The sequence below is a fragment of the Schistocerca serialis genome, chromosome 9 (genome assembly GCF_023864345.2).
Source record: "Schistocerca serialis cubense isolate TAMUIC-IGC-003099 chromosome 9, iqSchSeri2.2, whole genome shotgun sequence".
NCBI classification, from domain to species: domain Eukaryota; kingdom Metazoa; phylum Arthropoda; class Insecta; order Orthoptera; family Acrididae; genus Schistocerca; species Schistocerca serialis.
In genome coordinates, this window is record NC_064646.1 from 421,894,643 (window position 1) to 421,909,314 (window position 14,672).

At 42.6% G+C, this 14,672-nt stretch overlaps 1 protein-coding gene across 1 annotated transcript in view; it reads left to right on the forward strand.

Annotated features, from left to right (window-relative positions):
- The window catches only part of LOC126418864 (scavenger receptor class B member 1-like), a 339,487-nt gene that overhangs the window by 253,679 nt on the left and 71,136 nt on the right, over positions 1 to 14,672 (forward strand). The window contains exon 2 of the mRNA XM_050085862.1: positions 4,951 to 5,042. Coding sequence (XP_049941819.1) covers positions 4,951 to 5,042 — 92 coding nt within the window. The remainder of the gene's footprint in view (positions 1 to 4,950; positions 5,043 to 14,672) is intronic.

The following is a 14,672-nucleotide window of genomic DNA, read 5'->3' on the forward strand; positions in this document are numbered from 1 at the left end:
CTTTTTTCTCCTTGAAGTACGAGGTCGAGTTGATGATCTTTCTCTGTAAAGCCACGTACACACTAGGCCGTTTCAGGCCGACGAACTTCAGCCAGGCATGTACACACTAAGCCAACGAATGGCAGCCTAGTGTTTTGTTAGCCGAGATTCGTTTGGTGTCAATGGGCGGCAAATCAGAGCCAAAGAACGGTTGATCTTGGTTGTGGTTGGATCTGCTGGTGGCAAGATCAAAGCCTTGGCAGTTAGTTGGCGTTATGACCGGTCCTCTGGTGTGGACGCTGGCTTGAATGTTCATTAGTCCAGTTGCTTTTTGTTATGTCTCTGTAATGGGTGTCAATTTAGGTCGCACTCAGAATGTCACACTCAGAATGTTTTATTTATCGGTTTCGGTCTTTAATTTAACAAGATCGTCATCAGTAATTCTGGAAAACACTAGAGTTTAGTCTGAAATATGGAAAGAAGTTAAAGCTGACAAAATTTAATAGTGAACACGAATAGGCTTCTATAAACTGCAATTATAAAAATATACTGAGAAGACTACACGCCTGGAGGAAAATAACTTCGTTTTCAGAAAGTGATACGCACGGCGTAAGAAAGAAAATTGTATCTTTATTGACATCTTCTCGCCGTGAAAGAGAAACAAACAAAACAGGGAGTGACTAGTAACTTTCTGCTGTAGCTATAGCTCTCCTAAAAGGTGTTACGTTCGGAAATTTTCGGGCCTACACAATTAAATAACAGTTCGAAATCTGTAGCTCTCATTAGAGAAAAAATTATGAAATAGTCCACTGTCCAATTCAGCTTTAAGACATTAATTTCATTCCACCACACTGCTCCCCGTTTTTTAAGAGAGACGTCTTCCACCAGCAATGTTTCTTCATCTACTTCTTTTACAGTTGATAAGCTTCTTTCAGTAAAATAAAAATGCTGCACATGCGGCGACTGCTAAATCTTCTTCTTTCCTTATAATATTCGCCAGTGAAATTGTAACTAAAGCGCTAGTTTATAACAATAACAAAACAGGAGCAATGTCTGTAAGCCACAAAAGTCAACTGCGATTTCACATGGGCGAATCAATTGGACTCAAGCCCTACGTTTAGAGTGAATGAGAAGCCAAACGCCAACGCACTGGTGACCAACTTTCGGCCTAGTAGTCACTGACGTTCGGTTGCTTTCGTTGGCGTAGTGCGTACGATGTCAGATCTATGTGATCCGGTACAGTGTCTGATTTTCTACCTTTGTTATTGCGGCTGTGCAACGCGTCCACCTAGCTGACACGAACAGACCGAAATTGCACCTCCGAGTTTCAGAAGAGGTCACTCAGCTCTCAGGGAAATGGCCTTGCAGGCCTGGCCGTCATTCCCGTCTTGGATTGTCGCAGCAACTGTGTGTCCTCTACGTCAGCAAAGTTTGCTGTTTACCTCGACGCTACGGCCGTTAGTAGTACCGTTGCAAACAACTTTCGCAAGAGGCGTTGGCCGCCGAGAGTTACGTGATTCGAGGGAACGCAGCGCTTCCCGTGGACGCCGCCGTCACCTTGACCGTGAAAGCGCCGGCCGGCTACGGCGTGTGGCGTGACGTCACAGAGGTGAGGCACGCCTCTGCCGTCTGACGACTCTCGCTGTCTCTCCAAGGACGGCGGTTGCGTAACGCCCGCCTGCCTGAACCCTCCTCTCCACTGCGTTGCTCTTGTGCGTGTTTACCTTTTCGCGAATGTTTACACGAAATGCGACCAATCGAATCCGAAGTGGTATTCAAACGGTTCAAATGGCTCTGAGCACTATGGGACTTAACATCTATGGTCATCAGTCCCCTAGAACTTAGAACCACTAACTAACCTAAGTACATCACACACATCCATGCCCGAGGCAGGATTCGAACCTGCGACCGTAGCCGTCACGCGGTTCCAGACTGAAGCGCCTAGAACGGCACGGTCACACCGGACGGCTGAAGTGGTATTCGTCATATTCGTCAGGACAGCACAATGCTTGTTCTTGTTTGCGGCCTGTCCATGCAATAAAATAAAGATCGGAAATATAAAATGTTTTAACCATTATTTTTCCACAAAATTGTTGTTACTATTATTATGTTGGAACTATTTAGCACATCCCTAGACTTCTTGTGGACGAAGCGTTTGATGCATTCATTACATGGGGAAAAATGCTCCAATCGGTGCACTTTAAAAGCTAGTATACTGCTGTTTTAAAGAATCTGATTGTAAAGTGGGGTACCTGCTGCCTCATTCTACCTTCCTCAGTATGTTTAAAAACTGTCCCAGAAATTTTGACATGCAAACGTATTTGCACAATTTTTAAATACAGCTCACATCTCACTCTGATAAGCACCCCTAATTATACCTTACTCACACCGATTAGTTCATCGCTGTAAGTCACTCATATCCATCCACCCCAACTTGCCCATTCTCTCACATTCATTCAGCTTAAGGAGTTGCTATTATTTCTTTGTGTCTTTCTGTCATTCTTCGCCTCACAGCCACTGTTTCCTTCGTTCTAGTACTATTGTCTCTTCTCGCAGACAATGTTTCCCTCTTGCTCTCTCTTATTGCTGCTATCTCATTCATTCCTTCCCACTCCTGCTGTCTCTTCTTACTGTCACAATCCCTCTGTTCCTCATTGTCATTGTCACAGACTCTCTCACTGCCACTAACTCTCATCCACTTCAACTTTCTCCTTCTCATTGTCTCTTCCCACCACTTTTTTCCTAGTACTGTCCCTGTCAAAAAGTTCCACTGCCACTATCCTCCTCTCTTTCTCTTACATTGCCATTGTCTCCCTCCATCTTTATATATCACAAACACTGTCTACTATGTTACAAAATTTATTACTTTTCTGTCACTTTCCCATTACTATTGTCTCCACTCTCAGCATAAAAACGTGCTGATATGTTCGCATACCAAAATTTGTAGGGAGATTTTGGAAAGTTCTGAGTAAGGTACAAGGTACCTGCTACCCCACGTTGCAGGAAGTGTTTTAAAATAGTACCATATTAGGCTTTTTTGCGTTCCAAAAGGAATATTTTTTCTTAGTACCCTTCGCTTCCCTGCTACATCTAGACATGTAACTTACAGAAAAAATACTTTATGGGTCATCAAAAGCTTGATTAGTTATCTGAAGTTGAAATAATGTAAAACTAATTTGACACCTCATACCGGACATGCACGAAAATTTAGCATGTGTTTTAATACTACAGCACATTCTAAAACCCTCTGATGATAACGGAGACTTTATAACATATTTCTCCGTTCTACGTCGCTTTATAAAATAAGTTTCCTCGTGACACCAGATATTACGTCGGTATTTTGCTATTGACCGGTAGCTGGCTGAATGAGATTTTAGTGGCAATTTTAAACAGCTATACATTGATTACCAATCATAAAAGGAGACCACCGTAGTCGTCACATCAGTTAGCTGATTCTGAAGATCGTGATAATGAAGGTTATCGGAATGTTGCGTATCTGCACAGTTTTATAATGACAAGAATATCCAGAACATTATATTCATTGCTATTGACTATATGTAGTATCCTTTGTAGTTTCTGCACTACTTTGTTCGTATGGGGCTATAGATCTCAGCATGACCACTTTATATTACTTTCTTCGTTTGCTGTAAAAATTGGTGGCGACTGGGATTCTAACCGAGACCGGTCCTTCTACGGACAAAAATACTCTGCTGGACGATTAGAAACTCCAGATTGGCACTGAGACACTTAAGCTCAATTTCGTTGGTAACGAACATCATATTCAAAATCTGTAGTAGCTTAACTAACCACAAGTACCACAAACTTCAAAAGTTATAACGTGATCCATAGATTTTATCTCCTTCCACTTGAGATACTTCGTACAAAACAAAATTGAGAGCCTACAAACTAAATTGTTTAGACGACAGTATGCAACAGTTGTCTGAAGACATATCTCTGATGCAAAAATACTGTAACTGTCAAATTAGCGAGAAGTGTGAAACGCGCCAGTGTGAAATTTTACTTGATGTTCCATAAATATTAGCTTAATTCGTAACAGAATTACATGGTTTTCGAATGAGTTTTTATAGACTCTTTTAGAAGAACACAACCCTTTCAGATTCCTATGTAATACATATATTAAAATAGTATTATATAAATATATTAAAATGGGATGAACGTCTATAAGTCTATTTTTGTGACGTTCTTCGTTTCGCCACAGCTGATGCTTCGACTTGTAGAAATACGGAGCCACGTCATAAACGTAGCTGTTATAATCCATAGTTAGGTTTTTCGTCATTTCTCTAAACAATTTTTGGAAAACGCCACATTCAGAGCTTGCAGTCTATCTCTAACGAACTCGCTTTATAATCGAGGTTGATCCTTAATGTTCTTTGTATAAAAATATGGCTGCCATTCGTATCACATTATTTGCAGAAAAAATATTAGCACTCGATATTTAAAGGCTGTTCCTCCCGAAATCGAATTCAACAGTTCAGCGTCTGCATAATGGTGATTACTATTTGTTGTCAACTTTTTTCGAGTAGTAGAGTGTAAAATATATCTATTGACAACAGCTCTTTATCTACACAGTAACAGCATTCAATAGACGGAGATCTTTTCACTTGCTCTTTTCAGAAATATTAATTATTTCACAGCGAAATGTACTTCTCAGGTTACTGTTCACTGATAGTGCACTGGGCATCGCGATTGTACAAGGATTCGTAAACAGTCTTGTGATAATATCAATACACAGATGCACTCACAAACATTTTCGAAACTTCGATATACTGATTCTGTTGAACATGCTTCTCACGTGTTTTCCTTTCTAGATTCACTGTAATCTCTAGTTATTGCCCCAAAATGATATACCTCCACTGTAGTCGAATATGCAATTGATAGATACATGAAACACTTCTACAACGACAGATTTAGCCGTACACATGGATATTAACCATTCACTCATTGTTACAGGTATCCTTTGGCTCGTCATTGGAGGTGGACTTAGCCTGCTGTTTGGCTGTCTAAGCCTTATATGGACGCCGTTCGACATTATGATGAACGAGGTAAGATGATGATTTAAAGTTAATTGCGACATTGGTGGACTGGATACGCACGTCCATACCACCACACACTGCTAAACTTTAGCCATAAACATTCAGGGTACTTAAAAGTCTTTTCTTGATACGTCTTTACACATCACATCATAAGAATAACTTTCCTGAAGACAAAATGCCTACACCCTTCCACACCCCTCCCCCCCCCCCCCACCTCCAACCACCACCTCCCTCTCCCCGCTTTTAAGCAACCCCTTGTGGACGATACAATATGGTAATATGTACGTTCAGTTGGGCCACTCTAACGTGAACTTGAAGTTTTGCAGGCAAGAATGACAAAATTTTTAAAGGTACTTTTTTTCTTTGGTCGTCAGTCTACTGACTGGTTTGATGCGGCCCGCCACGAATTCCTTTCCTGTGCTAACCTCTTCATTTCAGAGTAGCACTTGCAACCTACGACCTCAATTATTTGCTTGACGTATTCCAATCTCTGACTTCCTCTACAGTTTTTGCCCTCTACAGCTCCCTCTAGTACCATGGAAGTCATTCCCTCATGTCTTAACAGATGACCTATTATCCTGTCCCTTCTTATCAGTGTTTTCCACATATTCCTTTCCTCTCGGATTCTGCGTAGAACCTCCTCATTCCTTACCTTATCAGTCCACCCAATTTTCAACATTCGTCTACAGCACCACATCTCAAATGCTTCGATTCTCTTCTGTTCCGGTTTTCCCACAGTCCATCTTTCACTACCATACAATGCTGTACTCCAGACGTACATCCTCAGAAATTTCTTCTTTAAATTAAGGCCGGTATTTGATATTAGCAGACTTCTCTTGGCCAGAAATGCCTTTTTTGCCATAGCGAGTCTGCTTTTGATGTCCTCCTTGCTCCGTCCGTCGTTGGTTATTTTACTGCCTAGGTAGCATTATTCTTTAACTTCATTGACTTCGTGACCATCAATCCTGATTTTAAGTTTCTCGCTGTTCTCTTTTCTATTACTTCTCATTACCTTCGTCTTTCTCCGATTTACTCCTAAACCATACTGTGTACTCATTAGACTGTTCATTCCGTTCAGCAGATCATTTAATTCTTCTTCACTTTCACTCAGGATAGCAATGTCATCAGCGAATCGTATCATTGATATCCTTTCACTTTGTATTTTAATTTTACTCCTGAACCTTTCTTTTATTTCCATCATTGCTTTCTTGATGTACAGATTGAAGAGTAGGGGCGAAAGGCTACAGCCTTGTCTTACACCCTTCATAATACGAGCACTTCGTTCTTGACCGCCCACTCTTATTATTCCCTCTTGGTTGTTGTGCATATTGTATATGACCCGTCTCTCCCTATGGCTTACCCCTACTTTTCTCAGAATCTCGAACAGCTTGCACCATTTTATATTGTCGAACGCATTTTCCAGGTCGACAAATCCTATGAAAGTGTCTTGATTTTTCTTTAGCCTTGCTTCCATTATTACCCGTAACGTCGGAATTGCCTCTCTCGTCCCTTTACTTTTCCTAAAGCCAAACTGATCGTCACCAAGCGCATTCTCAATTTTCTTTTCCATTCTTCTGTATATTATTCTTGTAAGCAGCTTCGATGCATGAGCTGTTAAGCTGATTGTGCTATAATTCTCGCACTTGTCAGCTCTTGCCGTCTTCGGAATTGTGTGGATGATGCTTTTCCGAAAGTCAGATGGTATATCGCCAGACTCATATATGCTACACACCAACGTGAATAGTCGTTTTGTTGCCACTTCCCCCAATAATTTTAGAAATTCTGATGGAATGTTATCTATCCCTTCTGCCTTATTTGACCGTAAGTCCTCCAAGGCTCTTTTAAATTCCGATTCTAATACTGGATCCCCTATCTCTTCTAAATCGACTCCTGTTTCTTCTTCTATCACATCAGACAAATCTTCACCCTCATAAAAGCTTTCAGTGTATTCTTTCCACCTATCTGCTCTCTCCTCTGCATTTAACAGTGGGATTCCCATTGCACTCTTAATGTTACCACCGTTGCTTTTAATGTCACCAAAGGTTGTTTTGACTTTCCTGTATGCTGAGTCTGTCCTTCCGACAATCATATCTTTTTCGATGTCTTCACATTTTTCCTGCAGCTATTTCGTCTTAGCTTCCCTACACTTCGTATTTATTTCATTCCTCAGCGACTTGTATTTCTGTATTCCTGATTTTCCCGGAACATGGTTCAAAATGGTTCAAATGGCTCTGAGCACTATGCGACTTAACTTCTGAGGTCATCAGTCGCCTACAACTTAGAACTAATTAAACCTAACTAACCTAAGTACATCACACACATCCATGCCCGAGGCTGGATTCGAACCTGCGACCGTAGCGGTCACGCGGTTCCAGACTGAAGCGCCTTTAACCGCACGGCCACACCGGCCGGCCCCGGAACATGTTTGTACTTCCTCCTTTCATCAATCAACTGAAGTATTTCTTCTGTTACCCATGGTTTCTTCGCAGCTACCATCCTTGTACCTATGTTTGCCTTCCCAACATCTGTGATGGCCCTTTTTAGAGATGTCCATTCCTCTTCAACTGTACTGCCTACTGCGCTATTCCTTATTGCTGTATCTATAGCGTTAGAGAACTTCAAACGTATCTCGTCATTCCTTAGTACTTCCGTATCCCACTTCTTTGCGTATTGATTCTTCCTGACTAATGTCTTGAACTTCAGCCTACTCTTCATCACTACTATATTGTGATCTGAGTCTATATTTGCTCCTGGGTACGCCTTAGAATCCAGTATCTGATTTCGGAATCTCTGTCTGACCATGATGTAATCTAATTGAAATCTTCCCGCATCTCCCGGCCTTTTCCGACTATACCTCCTCCTCTTGTGGTTCTTGAACAGGGTATTCGCTATTACTAGCTGAAACTTATTGATTGGCGACTCCATAGTGTCCTGTGCACTACGACCAGATAATGGGTATACTTGAAAGGAGAGACAGCATTGGTCGTATATTTTTGTTTATTATCGCAAAATCGATTTTCGGTCACTTAGTGACCATCTTCAGTGCTGTAATATGTAACTTAAATTAGTAAGCACTGGTGTCAATAAGCTTACGGCGATCACATAGACAAACTGCATTACCCTTTCAATATCCTCATACACTTTCTCTATCTGTTCATCTTCAGCTTGCGACGTCGGCATGTATACCTGAACTATCGTTGTCGGTGTTGGTCTGCTGTAGATTCTGATTAGAACAACCCGGTCACTGAACTGTCCACAGTAACACACCCTCTGCCCTACCTTCCGCCGGCCGCGGTGGTCTCGCGGTTCTAGGCGCGCAGTCCGGAACCGTGTGACTGCTACGGTCGCAGGTTCGAATCCTGCCTCGGGCATGGATGTGTGTGATGTCCTTAGGTTAGTTAGGTTTAAGTAGTTCTAAGTTCTAGGGGACTGATAACCACAGCAGTTGAGTCCCATAGTGCTCAGAGCCATTTTGAACCAACCCTACCTTCCGATTCATAACGAATCCTACACCTGTTATACCATTTTCTGCTGCTGTTGATATTACCCGATACTCATCTGACCAGAAATCCTTGTCTTCCTTCCCCTTCACTTCACTGACCCCTACTATATCTAGATTGAGCCTTTGCATTTCCCGTTTCTGATTTTCTAGTTTCCCTACCACGTTCAAGCTTCTGACATTCCACGCCCCGTCTCGTAGAACGTTATCCTTTCGTTGATTATTCAATATTTTTCTCATGGTAACCTCCCCCTTGGCAGTCCCCTCCCGGAGATCCGAATGGAGGACTATTCCGGAATCTTTTACCAATGGAGAGATCATCATGACACTTCGTCAATTACAGGCCACATGTCCTGTGGATACACGTTACGTGTCTTTAATTCAGTGGTTTCCATTGCCTTCTGTATCCTCATGTCGTTGATCATTGCTGATTCTTTCGCCTTTAGGGGCAATTTCCCACCCCTAGGACAAGAGTGTGCCCCGAACCTCTATCCGCTCCTCCGCCCACTTTGACAAGGCCGTTGGCAGAATGAGGCTGACTTCTTATGCCGGAAGTCTTCGGCCGCCAATGCTGATTATTTATCAAAATTTAGGCAGTGGCGGGGATCGAACCCGGGACCGAAGACGTTTAGATTATGAATCAAAGACGCCACCCCTAGACCACGGTTGCGTGAAAGGTAAAAATGAGACTGCTGGTACCCCACCTTTTGGTCAGTCTTGTAAACAGAAGCATATTCGGCGATGGCATTGTTTTGTGTTAGATGTCTGAGGGTATTTTCCTTGAAGATTTCGTTTCAGACGACAGTATTCTTTTGTCTTTCTTAGTTGAGGTCCAAAATTCACTTCCATTTGTTACAATAGGGACAGCTATTACCTTGTAAAATTTTAACTTTAAGTTCTTCCTATCCTTGCCACCCAGCGATCTATTTATTGATCTAAAAAAACATTTGAAACATTTTAAATTTCTGGTGACAGTATTTTTGTATTCATCTAGTATTATTTTAGAGACAGCTGAAAATTTCTGTTTTTTCAGTTTTTGTTAATGAAGTTTTTAGATGGTAGTTCTAACATATTTGTTTTAAACGGTGTGTTGCGAACTAGAGGCCATTGTCTATCTTCTGAATAATTATTTGTTCATCGGCAAAGAGCAGAGTACTTACTTCTGTGTATTGGTACTAATATGACACCTTGCTTAGTTTCCAGTTTCCACTGTCTAACAACGTCGGCTGAGTATGTGACGAATATTATACAAATTTACTGTGATTCCTGTGCGCTGATACAAAGTCTTTATTACTTGCATTGAGGGTCTCGGATAACCTCGAGCCTTATGTCGAAAGCTCACTTCGGTTCAGCATGTTGAGACCATTTTCATAATCTACAAATGTGATGTGAGTAGTTGTACTCGCATCTTTCTCGATAACTGACGTGCAATACCAACATCGTTACTACGAGATCGTCTTTATCCAAAGCCATTTTGTTCTTCCGATAGGATGCCGTCAGATATCTTTCTCATTCTATTGCATAGAGTTTAGCAGAACTATTTAGCAGGCTCACTCCTCTACAGTTTTCACCGATATTTCTTCTTCCCGGTACTACATCTGCTGTCTTCCACGACTCGGACACCACCCTCGTCATTCAACACTCGTTTAAGAACTCTACGATCCTCATTTGTAACTTCAATCCACTGCATTTGTGTTCTACGCTTACTCCATCAGTCTCTGCCGCTTTCAGTGCGTCTCCTGTCTCATGCAGCGTGTCAAGTCACTCCCTGATACACAAGTATGTCCCCTTCATCCTCTATAGTTTTTGTTTCTTTCTCTTTGTCATCTTCTTCAGTCCACAGTTTTTGGGTAGCTTTTTCTACAAGTATCTTCATTTGTGTCGTTTATTCTTGCTGCATATTTATCTTGTTTGTTGAGCTTGTTTTTATAGGTCACCTCTTATTTACCACGCGCGTCATTTTCTATAAGTGACATAAATCTGTACTACGATTCTTGATGAGCTTACATTACTAATCTTTTGGGTATGTTACGCTTTTTTACATACGAGTATATTTTTCGAATCTCTTCGGTATTATCACGTAGATTTATGAGGTAAGCTTTTTATTTTCCTTCAACCTAATTCACTGTTTTATCATTCCGTATTCTGAAACCATTCTTCTACCTAATTTTGTTTCTTACCTACAGCTTCCACTGCTGGTCTTGATGTTTTCCTATTATGTGTTTATATTGTTCTGTGTGATTCATTCTGTAGATATTGTGTGAGTAGTGTTTGTTGTGACTGACAATTCCCAATTTTTCACAAACACAACAAGGTTGAATACTGAACAACAAACGAAACGTAACAATAACGATGCCAGCAAAAGTCTCCTAATTGAAGAAAACAAAAGTTCACTTTTAATTTTTCACAAAGGTGCGTGGTAACACACACACACACTAATAAGGGTCCAGTTCAGAGACGAAGGCATAATCGTCAGTGGTCTAAGTACAGGAGGTCGGCATCCGGAGTGAACTGAACTTCGGGGCTGGTTCTAGCCCCAAAATAGCTGTCTCCTGCCAATCACGTTTTGGCGTAGTGATACTTCCCGTAGGCCGTGGCTCGAGCTCCGCCTGTTGGAAGTAGTGCTCGGAAAGTCTGATTCCATTATCTTGTATGTAAATAGCCGGTGTTTACCATTCCGCTTTTGGTACGCCTTGGACATACACAACCTCGTCCTCTGTGGCGTAATATGGGTTGCCGGCCATCACGTGCTAGATTGGCTCCGATATAACAGTGCTGGTACAGGTGTTTTACACTGTCTTACTGCAATATGAGGGACATTCACATGAAAAGCGAACACCCGCCACAACGGGATCACGAGACGGCTCCATCCAAAATTAAATTACCACACGCGTTAAGACATTGATTCCACTGGGAGACGGTCAATTCATGCTTTGCCTCGTAGAACACGGTAGGGCGCTTGCGGATGCACAACCACACTCACTCTTGCACTTCCTCGACCTCCAAGTATACCTTTCTTCAGGTCGCCAGAGAAGTAAAAATCGCCTGGTGAAATATCTCGGCTGTACGGAGGATCTTGCAATGTTTCCCTACCAAATCGGTGAAGCGTAGCCTTCGTGCGACCGGCAATGTGGGGGCGGACGGTATCGTGCAACGGGATGTTTCCGACCGACAGCATTCCTGGGCGTTTTGACCTTATGGCGAGTCGCAGTTTCTGCAAAATGTCTTTACAGCGCTGCACATTGATTGTAACTCCACGACTGAGGAAATCGATAAGCAGAGGGTCGCTGCAGTCAAAGAAGGTCATCATGACCTTAGCGGAACTTGTGTGAACAGCTTTGGGTTTCTCTGACAGGGGAGATGTGGAATGTTTTGACTTTTGGCTTTACCGTTTGCCCTCGTACTAGAAATGGCGACACTAACGGCGCGCAATTTTTGAATCATGGCTAATGCCGAATTTCATCCTTCGTGATTCGTCAGTCTCTCCTGATAAGGCTATCAATCCGCCACATCACATCAGGTGACTATCATAAGCAAGAGTAGATTACGACAAGTTTTCCCAGTAGTTTTATTCAGTTAAGGTCGTAACCACGTTACTTTTACTCGATTTGTGTTGCATCACTGTCGGGAGTTACCCCAGTAAGGTCGCTTTCTTTCAGTGTGTTACTAGATACCCCTAAAAACCGGAAGCGGCGAACCGTTTAGAAACTGAGTCAAGATACACACTATGCGATCAAAAGTATCCGTACACCTGGCTGGAAATGACTTACAAGTTCGTGACTCATTGGTAATGCTGGAATTGAATATGGTGTTGGCCCACCCTTAGCCTTGATGACAGCCGGCCGGGGTGGCCTAGCGGTTCGAAGCGCTACAGTCCGGAACCACACGACCGCTACGGTCGCAGGTTCGAATCCTGCCTCGGGCATGGATATGTGTGATGTCCTTAGGTTAGTTAGGTTTAAGTAGTTCTAAGTTCTAGGGGACTGATGACCTCAGAGCCATTTGAACCTTGATGACATCTTCCTCTCTCGCAGGCACACGTTCAGTCAGGTGCTGGAAGGTTGCTTGGGGAATGGCAGCCCATTTTCACGGAGTGCTGCACTGAGGAGAGGTACCGATGTCGGTAGGTGAGGCTTGGCACGAAGTCGGCGTTCCGAAACATGTCCTATAGGAGTCAGGTCAGGATTCTGTGCAGGCCAGTCCCTTGTAGTGTAACCTCTCTGCCACAGACCGTGCATTATGAACAGGTGCTCGATCGTGTTCAAAGACGCAATCGCCATCCCCTAATTGCCCAAAAATGGCTCAAATGGCTCTGAGCACTATTAGACAACTTCAGAGGTCATCAGTCCCCTAGAACGTAGAACTACTTAAACCTAACTAACCTAAGGACATCACACACATCCATGCCCGAGGCAGGATTAGAATCTGCGACCGTAGCGGTCGCGCGGTTCCAGACTGTAGCGACAAGAACCGCTCGACCACACCAGCCGGCTTCCGTAATTGCTCTTCAACAGTGGGATACAAGAAGGCGCTTAAAACATCAATGTAGACCTGTGCTGTGATAGTACCACGCAAAACAACAAGGGTTGCAAGCCGCCTCCACACCATAACATCACCGCCTCCGAATTTTACTGTTGTCAGTACACATGCTCGCAGATGACGTTCACCGGTCATTCGCCACCCCCACACCCTGCCATCGGATGGCCACATTGTTACCATGATTCGTCACTCCACACAACGTTTTGAACAAATCGTCTTCTTACACCAAGCGAGGCGCCGTTTGCCATTTACCGCCTTGATGTGTGGCTTATGAGCAGCTGCTCGTCCATGGGTTATTCTGCTGCCTAGGTAGCAAAATTCTTTAACTTCATCACCTATCCTAATGTTAAGTTTCTCGCTGCTCTTATTTCTACTACTTCCCGTTACTTTCGCCTTTCTTCGACTTGCAGTACATATTATGTACTCATTAGACTGTTCATTCCGTTCGGCAGACCCTATAATGTTTCTTCATTTCCGCAGAGGGTAGCAATGTCTTAAGAGGATCTTGATATCATTTCACCTTGAATTTTAGTTCCACTCTTGAACCTTTCTTTTATTTCCATCATTACTTTTTCGACGTATAGATTGACTAGTAGGTGCAAAAATCTATATCTCTGTCTTACATCCTTTTTAATCCGAGTACTTCATTCTTCAATTCTTATTGTTCCTCTTGGTTCTTGTACATATTATATGTCACCTGTCTTTCCCCATAGGCTTCCCCTAACTTTCTCGGAATTTCGAGCATCTTGTACACTGTCGAACGCTTTTTCCAGGTCGACAAATTTTATGAAAGTGTCTTGACCTTTCTATTCTTTAGTCCTGCTTCCATTAACAACCGCTATGTCAGAATTGCCTCTTGTGCCTTCACCTTCCGTATAGCCAAACTGATCGTCATCTAACAGATCGTCAATTTTCTTATCCATTCTTCTGTGTATAATTTTTGTCAGCAACTTGGATGCGTGTTAAGATGATTATGTGATAGTTCTCTCATCTGTCGGCCCTTGCGCTCTTTGGAATTGTGTGCATGATTTTTTTCCGAAAGTTAGATGTTATATCGCCAGACTCCTGCACTCTACACACCAACGTGAATAGGTGTCTTGTTTCCACTTCTCCCAATGATTTTAAAAAATCTGCTGGAACGTTATCTATCACTTCTTCTTTATTCGATCGTAAGTCTGCCAAAGATCGTTTTATTCTGATCCTAATACTATGCTATGACAGCTATAACTAAATTTTTTTGCTTTTATTTCTGTGTTCGGCTATTCTTCGCTTTTTCCTAACTCTTGTACATTCAATATTAATAAAAGCAATTTTTCTGAAACTGCTTATGCTTGTAATGCCTGGATCGTGTCCATCATGTCCTCTGAGATCCACCCGTCTTATTGCTGTGCAGACTTTGGATTGTATTACCATTTTCTCTGTAGGGGGGTACAACCTCTCGATACAGCAGACGTTCTGTAATGGTTTTTTCCCGCAGCCAGAAGGCCCCAGTTTTAAGGTGCAGCTCATCCCACTGGCTACACTTGATAGAAGTGCTTGTCCGAGGACCACATGGTTTTCATCTTCTTGAACATGGGAGTTGGGTTTGGAGGTAAAGCTGC